Below are 10,166 nucleotides of genomic sequence, written 5' to 3'. Positions count from 1 at the left end.
TATCCAAATTACTTATAAATAAATGAGATAGCATTAAGAAAAATTTTAATACATTAGTTATTAAACTGATTTAAGTCAAAAAGATCAAATACTACCACTAAACAGTATTAGATTTAATATAAATTAACACAAAACTTTAAAATAATAACTATTTTATTTATTTATTTCTTTATGCGTGCATGAAGGTACTTTTGTGTACGGAATGAATAAAAGTATATATTAACCGAAACTAAATACGTCCTATGGAATTGGGGGCGACTAATAATGCAATTTTCTGCATCTTAATCAATTAGGAAGTAAATATTAGTGAGCAAAATAATAACGACCGCTATAACCACCAATAAAATTAATTACATAAAATATTAACTACATAAAAATCAGTTTTTTGAATTCATAGTAATATATTACAAATACAATATAGAAAATTTAAACGTATTATAAGATAATATTTATTTCAAACTAATTTTAACATGAAAACATACAGATAGTTTTAAAACTTTGTATATAACTTTTTTTATATATCTTTTAATAGACTTATTTTCCATGACTCAATTAACTCCATGACGCGCGTATAATCTTCATTTTCTATCCCTTCCCTTCTCTTTCTCTGAGAGTCTAGACTAAATTAAACCATATGACAGGCAGCGGATGGTCACTCTCTTCCTTCTTCTTTCTTCTTTTTTCTTTCTTCTTCTCTTTCCCTTACGCGCAGCCGATTGTCAGTTTATTTCCTTCTCTCTATATCCGTATATTTCTCCCTCTTCTTCCTAGGTTAGTAAACGCGTGTCAAGTCATTTACGGGTAAGAACGTGCATATTAAGTTGTGTGTGTGTGTGTATGTGTGTGCGTGCGTATGTGTGTGTGTGTGTGTGTGTGTGTTGTTACATCGGGTTACCGGACAGTCGTTAAGTTAGACATGTTTTAATTCGTGCAGATTTCTTATTTATTATCATTACAGAGGCAATTCTATATTGATTATTATTCAATATATATGATTTCAAAAGTTATGTTACAAAAATATGACTTGAGTGGAATCCGCTAGAATCGAAACCATTAACGTTTGACGCTCTAACCGTAGTCGTTATTCATCTCTTCAGCGTCGTTACCGTGTAAGGTACCAACAGATGCATATGAAAAATTAAAAATCAAGCGACCCTGTCTCTTTCTCATTTCGATCTAGCTGGGGATGGAGCATCCTACCAGATACCAGACATTCACACGCTATTTCAGACATTCAAACCAAGAGATCTTTCTAAGATTCTAACCGTCCCTTATGTATATATATGCACTTTAAGCATGTATCATATATATGATTCTTACTATAATTATTTTAAATTTTATTTTTAAATATTCTTACTATTAACATTAACTCTCTAAATATATCGACTAGATCTATGCTTATATACTTAGATAAAATATACGCACATTTATATGAAATGCATAAAATATTTGTGCCGAGTTTACAATAATGAAAAGTTTAATATGCTGTGAAGAGGCCAGAAGGTAAAATCTACAGGTGCCCACGGTTGGTTATCACGTGGCTTGTGTTGGACATGCCGCAACTTTGACGTTAAAACTCGATTTCCGATAAATCTTATACGCAGATCAATAATAGAATCAGAGAGAGAGAGAGAGAGAGAGAGAGAGAGAGAGAGAGAGAGAGAGAGAGAGAGAGATGAATAGACAGGGGGAGAGAGTATGCGAATAGAGTACTCAGAGAGAGAGAGAGAGAGGGGAAGGGGGGGAGAGAGATGGAGATAAATAGACAGGGAGAGAGAGTATGCGAATAAAGTACTCAGAGAGTATACTAGTAGGCGTACCCGACGTCGCAATTTCCATAACATATGTAGAATGCAAAAAAGTGAAAGTAAACAAGCTGATTTTCATGCTAAGCTAAAATAACTAAAATTGATTATTTAAATGAAAATCACTCCAGACAAGACGTGAAGCCACTTGATGTAAGGAGCTAACGAGAAAAAAAAGAACGATGATTATTGCAAAGATCTTATTGACCTTAGTCTTGAAAAGACCAAGGCTACATGGAGACGGAAAAGTCATCAAAAAGAGAATTCCACAAGCTTGCAGTTTTTGGAAAGAGGCTACTGGAATAGGAAGTTGTATTACAATGAGATACCAAAACAACAGTGAATTAATGGAGACCACTAGACCAACAAGTCAAACGAGCTGGAATTAAGGAAGCGGGGAATAGATCAGACAATTCTGAAAAACGTGTGTTATAATTGTATTTATAGAAAAAAGCTGAGATTAGCTACATCAAGTCTGTGTGTGTGTGTGTGTGAGAGAGAGAGAGAGAGAGAGAGAGAGAGAGAGAGAGAGAGTTTGCAGAGAAGAAGAATGAGAAGCAATAAAATTATATATATATAATGTTTCTGCACTTAACCAAGAACCCTCAAATGGAACAGACAAAGATTAGAACCAAAATACAGACTAGCTGAAGTTCAAACATCTGTCAAAAAGTGATTCACATTTTGCCAAACGGTCAGTTTTGAGATTTTTAATTAGTTTAAATCTATAAACTTTACATGTATTTTTTTTCTTTCAAACGTAGGTCAGAAGCGAGGAAGAATCACCTCTTAGGAAGTTATCACTGTCGCTCAGGCGCTAGTCTTATAACCAAACATTTGTTAAATAGAAATCGCTCCAGACAATGCACGAAGCCACTTAATGTACTGAGCTAAAAAAAAAAAATACCACTTCAAACTAAAAAAAAAAACAACAAAAAAAAAACTTGCGAACGACAAGTGTTAGACGGATAGATTCCGGCCCAGAAAACAGCAATTCTTTCCTCTTTGCCAGAAACATCGCTCGTGGAGTGTGAGGACTAAAGAACAAAATATGGGAAGCGAGAGTTACGAGAATGTCGAAAGTAAATTTAAAGTCTACTTTCTACTCTCCCGATATCTGTATGTGAAACAAATCGTTTATCAGGAAGGGGGAAAAAGGGACGTAAGCGGTGAAAGTAAAAAAAAGTACTCAAATTAGCTTTCTTCCATTTCTCATTGTCTGTTTGACTTCAGGAAAAAAGGAAGTTATAAGTATCAGGTCTCCCCTCTGTCTGTCTCTCTTTCTCTCTCGCGCGCTGTTTCTCTATTTTAAACTGAATACTTTTATCTTTCTTATCGTCTCTCTTAAATGAACAAATCAACTAAAAACGAATGCAAAAAGTAGATCTACAGAGGCTGAAGAGAGTCTAGCATAGGCAACCAGAGATTGGTTCCCTTTTGTGTTGGATTTAAAACCTGTGGTACCAACGTTCTTATGATCTTCTGTAATATATATATATATATATATATATATATATATATATATATATATATATATATGTATGTATGTATGTGTGTGTGTGTGTGTGTGTGCGTGTGCGCGCGTAGAACTCCATTCTTCAATCAGTTTTCCTTTCGTGAATCACTGATGATTTGTTTGGATTTTTAACTGCCTTTAAATAGTCAATCTACTGCAATTAAACCATGGCACGTTACTGAAATATGCAACACATAGTTTTTAAATAAATAATTTATATTTTAGCTTTAATATTTGCAATCAACCATTTATTGATTTATTTTGAGCGCATCCCGATGTTCTATAATTTATATAACGATTTAAATAGTGCGGAAATTTCTCGAGAGCTCTTTCAGCTATCATCTCGTCAGGGGAAATCGTTTTTTTGTTTTGTTTTTTTTTCTTAATTTTGGCACATCCAAATTCCCCGTAGTGTTCTTTAATTTCGCCAATAATATTGTTTTGTATGCTATCGATTATCGAGGTGATAGCCGAAATAGCTCTCGAGAAATTTCCGCACTATCTATCTAAATCGTTATATATATATATATATATATATATATATATATATATATATATATATATATATATATATATATATAAATGGAAAATTAAAGTTAAATTATGCATTAAAAAAAATTGAGTTGAATTATGTATAATAAAATTTATTGTTTTGACAAAGAAATAATTGATAAAATCTTTTCTTTAACCCATGGATTTTCAATAAATTGCTCATCTTATCATCAGATGAAATGTTGTTTATATATATATATATATATATATATATATATATATATATATATATATATATGGGTACATATATATGTGGGGGAGGATTTTGTTGTGTAGGACAGCGATCATCCGCAAAGATTAAGCAATCATATGTGTGTGTGTGTGTGTGTGTGTGTGTGTGTGTGTGTGTGTGTGTGTGTGTGTGTGTGTGTGTGTGTGTGTGTGTGTGTGTTATTTGTTTTTGTTTTTGTTTTGGCGATACTTCTCTGAATGAATTATGCGAAAGTGCATTTTTACCTAAATGCGAGTGGGAAATAATTTTACCTTTGACCAATTTGGTACACCCAAATGGGGTGCAGACTGCAGAGCACTGCAGTGCAGCATATGTATTATTTTAAAAATATTATTATTCATAATATACACACACACACACACACACATTATATATATATATATATATATATATATATATATATATATATATATATATATATATATATATATATATATATATATATATATATACACCCGATATAATCACGTTGACTCACCTCACCGGTTCCCGTCAGATCATCGAAGTTAAGCAACGCTGAACCTGGTATATAATTTGATATATATATATATATATATATATATATATATATATATATATATATATATATATATATATATATATAGATAGATAGATAGATAGATAGATAGATAGATATAGACACACACACACGCACACTGGTGTGTCTCAATATGTACTTTTTGTCGATAATGGGTTAATAAATTTAGTATTCTTTTTTTTTATTACCGTTAAATAACAATTTATTATTCTGAATTCATATATCCAAACACACTCTATAACGATCGCATGCCTTTATGAGCATATTTGATCACATGTAATCATGCGGATGCGCCTACATTTAAAGACAACGGAGAAACCAGGTCTAAAATGGGAAATTGATATAACGAATTTGTACTTTTCAGCCAGTTCCTTTAATTTATGTGGATTGCAGCAATCGACCTGACACTCAATAGGAAACACATTTGTAACTAATATAAAAAGGGAATGGTAAATAACGTTGATAAAATATCAATATGTAAATATTATAGAAATATCATCGATAAAAGACGCTCTTTTACATAGACGAACGTATACAATAAACACGGGTTTCTTTTCTTTCTTTTTTTCTTAACGTGTGTTCAAGATGGTAACGTGTTATACATTCTGAAATGTGCAAACGTTTATCGATTGCTTTGTTTCGATTATAATTAATCACATTATTGATTGGTTTATGCTCGGCTGCTTAAAGTTTGTACATAAATCCCTATTTCAAAATCAATCAGTTTTATTTCTTTTAATATCTTGTTTTGTGCATTAGTGCCCGGTATCATTAACATTATATTAGCAAGTCAACCGAACTGCTTTTGTTATTACACTGAATGAATTAGTGGGAGCTGACTAGGCATATACTATATATAGAGTATCGACTATATTGAATTATAAATTTGTGTTATTAGTTAGATTGTTTCTTATCTATATATTAATACGGTAGCGTGTGTGTTATTTTGTGTGTGTCACGCTTACATCTTTTTCTTCCGAGTGACTGTTATGACCTTCTCTTTCTTGTAACAAATAATTTTACCAAGAATTCTTCATAAGTTTTGGTTTCGATTATAGTTCCTTTTTACTTTGCCTCCCTACGGGACAGAGTTAGACACCAGGATCGGTTTTTAACGTTAAGGAACAAAAAATAAAAATTGTCTCATTCGTGAAGGATTTCTCCTCCACTGACTGAGAACAAGAAATTGAAGTGCAGCATCTGAATAACAGATACTTTTACTAAGAATTCTCCATAAGTTTTGGTTTCGGGTTCGATTCAAGCTGATGCACCCCAAGTCATATGGATATATGTTTTTATTTTTGAAATCATAACTTTATAAGAATCGATAGAAAATTGACTCTATAATAATATAAAATATGTATGAATTGAAATATCATATTTAAGCATATTTTATGACCGGACTACGCCGGGCGCCTTTGCTAGCTTAGATAAATACTTTTGCAGTTTTAACAAAAGAGCTACAATAATAACAAAGCTTGTCCTTTTGATCAAGATCAAAGAATTTTGTTGTTTGAAAATCTTTTGTTTTTTTACTTAATTGTATTTACAAAAATTTTAAAAGCAATAAAATATATAAACAAGATCAAAGTGTAGTATCTGTTCTTCAGATGCTGTACTTCATTTTCTTGTTCTCTTTCGGTTGAGGAGAAATCCTTCACGACTGAGACAATTTTTATTTTTGTACCTTTTCTCCACGTTAAAAAACGACCCTGGTGTCTAACTCTGTCCCGTGGGGAGGCATAGTAAATAGGTACAATAATATCAAAGCGTCCCCATTTACGCTGAACATCCACAGAATGCCAACATCAATAAATTACATATGAAAGAGTCCGCTGTGGAATTTCCACGGGTCCCGCTAGTCAACTATAATAGACGAACGCACTGGTGTTTCTTCAGTTGCAATTTAGAAAAGGGAAGCAAGTCTTCAGGCACACGTAAACCAGCAAACCTGCACACACATGTAATACTAATGCGTACAATATACGGTATTACTGAAGATTAACAATCTTAGTTTCATAAAAAATGGAATTCTACCCTTTTTTTTTCTTTCTTTTTTAGCCCCATAAAAAAATGAAATCTTACTTTTTTATGATTACGTGATAACATTCTGAAAAAGACTATTATTTTAGAATTTAGGTAGGGTATTAGTTTGCATATAAATGTAACGTAAAATGATCACCCACTTCCGAGCCATATTAGCGTTTCGGGATAGTTAATCTTATTCTTGCTGTAGTATGATAAATTCTGTGCGTTTTTTTTTGGGGGGGGGTAAGGTGAGGATTAGTTTTTTTTAGGCGATTACGTGTAATTTTATGGCTTGCTACTTGGTGTTGGTAGTAAGATTTTTTAGTTAACTACACTAAAAAAGTTAGAATACCGCAGGAATGGAGGGCAATGTTAAGTTTATATACGAAACTGATCTCCCACTTTAACTTCTAAAATAATTGATTGTTTGTTGTTTATTACTTTCTGTCAGATTTTTCAGGGTACTCACACGAAATTGTCTAAAAAGAAAAAAGGAAAAACAGTAGAATCTCATTTTTATTTGAAGGTATTTAGCTGAGGGCGTAAGTCTACCAATTTACCCAATGTATGTATACATGCATACTATATATCAACGCATGCACACACGCGTTATGCAGATCTAGAGACACGCTCAAATTGAATTCTCGCCGAAACACACACCTGCCGAAAATGCATACCTTACCATCAGCCGCTAACAATCAATCGGGCTGCACACGCTAACGCCAGAAAGTAAAAGTAGCAATTTTAATTTCGAAGTTGCCAAATTCTACAGAAATACCTATGCAATGCACGTATGATTATATTGTCACATTATGCACTCCTTTTTTTCCCCTTTCGTTTTCCTTTTTTTTTTTTTTTTTTTTTTTGAAGAAAGGAAATATCTATATTTATAACCATGTACCAACTGATGTTCTGCCCCTTTTTTTATTTATTAAGTAGTAGTCGCCAATTTCCTTTTCCTTGTTCTGGCGTTATTATTTCGATATATTTCCAGTTCTATAACAAGGTTTTATTTCCGTGTTTAACCGGCGAGTTGCAAAAGAAACAAAATAACACATCATAATCAATAACCTCAAAGCAACTGACGACGCACATTTCTTTCTGTTTTTGTCTTATAATTTTGTCTTACATATAAGGTGGCGCATAAATCACTTTTATAATTTTTTTTTTTTTTTAATTAATTTGAATTTATATAACATTCTCTATCACGCATCAATCAAAATAAAATTCTGATCTTTAAACTATGCAATAATTTTTTTTTAATGAATTAAGTAAGCTCATTAAATATAAAAGAATGAATAAAAACATAGCTGTCTATGCACTTATGTTACCGTGCGATTTTTAATAGTATTATCAAATCAAATTCAAGTTTTACAGTATCTTTTTTTGTGTGAAAGTGCAGAATAATCACAAAACACCCTCCCTCTCATCCCCATATTATAATAAGAATGGATTTCTAAATGATAACGTTATTATTTCGGCACGGTAACATAAATGCATAAGTATCAAAACATAAAATACAAAAATATCTTATTTTGAAATGGTAAAGAGACTTATGCGACACAGTGACACGACACACAGTATTTTCAGGATTACATTTTTTTTTCGCGTTTTCCCTTTATTTTTACCTGCACGTTTTTTTGTTTTTTTTAAATTTTTTTTTCTTTCTTTTATCCCTTGTTCACACACGCGCCGTGCGAAATCTATACATAAAAAGGTGCGTTCACTTACCTTCCGCATTTTTAAAAATGTTATTTGTAGACTGACTAGCAGGCAAATTCTTTAGTAGTCGAAATTATTTCCTTCTTTATCCTTATTCCCTTTTGGCGCGTGTCTCCGGCGGTCTGTCGCTACATACAGCACGCTCAAGAGAGTCGGAGTCTGTTTATAATAAAAATGGTAATAATATCCACGAAAAATAAATAAGTAATCCTTTTCCTTCTCCTTTCTTTCTTTCTTTCTTTCTTTTTTTCCCCAGCCCTCTACCCGCTTTTACCGGCAATTGTCGATATTGACCGCTTCTGCTAAAAAATTCTTTCTAGATATTACTTTATTCATTTATTATTATTTTTATTATTTTTTTAGTTACAACACTAACTTAACTTTGAAATTTTAAAATCGAAGAATGTTACGTCTGCATATTTTTTTTATGCGCCAACCATTCTATCAACAATAACTTTTCTTTCTTTCTTTTCTTTTAATCAAATTTTTTTATTAATTTTTTTTTTTTTTAACTTTTCTACCTTCTCCGCGATTTTATAATTTTCTTGTTAGAATAATAATTAGTAATAGTAGTAATATTTCTTCTGTGAATTCTGTGTTTAGTTTATTATATTATTATAGCAATAAAGAAAGCATTCAAATTCCAAACTCTCTTATTTCCAACGTTTTTGGTAAAATCCAGGCGTGCCGCGGACTTCTTCTTCTTTTACTTTCTTTTTATTTTATTTTATTTTATTTTTTTTTTTTTACTTTTCTTTGAATTCTCTCTGCGGGGTTTCCTTTCAAACAACCATAATGGACAATATTTTGCGGACGGAACAAAAAGTTGCCATCTTCACATCTCAAATATTTTTAGACCCCTTTTGGGGGGTTTCCGCTCCAGTCAGACTGACAGTAAGGAAGGAAAGATCAACAAAGCCCCCACTCACTCGCTCTCTCTCTACTTTTCTGGTGATCAATTTTTAGGGAATAGTCGGCAGCAATATAAAACATTACTACTGCTACTATTACTATTGCTATGCTATTTCTACTACTGCAAGTGCTTGCAATCGCCGGCACCACCATCGCCACGCCCACATCCCGCCCTCCTGCAGACGCAAGATTTCTCTTCACACCGCGATTTTCTTTATCATCATTACAAGTCAACGGTCCGTCTTTGGTACACCGTAAGTAATAGTATCCGCTAGTCGTACATACGTCTTCAGGCAACTACGGGGTATGATGGTGAAAATTTATTGCAGGCCTTTTTTTTTTTTTCTTTTTTTTTTTTAAGATGGATAAGGTTGGAGTGGGGGGGTGCGAGTTTGCTAAATATTGACGCCCGACTTGGGGGTGGGCGACGAGGAGGTGCCAAATTCAGGCAGCAGGGAGTTTTGTTTAAAAACCATGTCGTGTGTTTCGCAGTAATTCTCAGTACTAATTCACAACTGTAACTACCGGTATCTTGTCGCAATCAGGGTTGCATTATTTAGTTCACCTTTTTTTTTTTACTCTCTCTCTCTCTCTCTCTCTCTCTCTCTCTCTCTCTCTCTCTCTCTCTCTCTCTCTCTCTTATTCTAATTCTACCCATCAATTTTTTTTACAGGGGAGTCACTGACTCCCGGAGTCAGTAGTCACCGCTTATTAAAGCTCGAAGGCCACTTGAGGGATTATAAGTGTAAAAGACGGTCACTGACACAACAGCTTAGTGATCGCTGTTGGTGGAAATTAGGTAGAATTTGATTATTTAAAGAGAGCGATACATCAAAAACTTGTTTACATTGAACTTGAAAA

General features: G+C 32.9%; 1 protein-coding gene across 3 annotated transcripts in view; it reads right to left on the bottom strand.

The window, feature by feature from the left end:
- The window catches only part of LOC145280045 (uncharacterized), a 434,510-nt gene extending 425,167 nt beyond the window's left edge, over nucleotides 1-9,343 (bottom strand). For all 3 annotated transcript variants that reach the window (XR_013868533.1, XM_080131714.1, XM_080131717.1), the window contains exon 1: nucleotides 8,403-9,343. Coding sequence is in view for 2 of the 3 variants with exons in the window: in XM_080131714.1 (XP_079987840.1) it covers nucleotides 8,403-8,411 (9 nt within the window). In the remaining variant the exon portion in view is untranslated. The remainder of the gene's footprint in view (nucleotides 1-8,402) is intronic.
- Nucleotides 9,344-10,166: the final 823 nt, after the last annotated feature.

The sequence above is a fragment of the Euprymna scolopes genome, chromosome 7 (genome assembly GCF_053919585.1).
Source record: "Euprymna scolopes isolate OS-2025 chromosome 7, ASM5391958v1, whole genome shotgun sequence".
In the NCBI taxonomy this organism is placed as follows: Eukaryota; Metazoa; Mollusca; class Cephalopoda; order Sepiida; family Sepiolidae; genus Euprymna; species Euprymna scolopes.
Note: the sequence above shows the minus strand (reverse complement) of the source record. Positions and strands in the feature narration are given on the sequence as shown.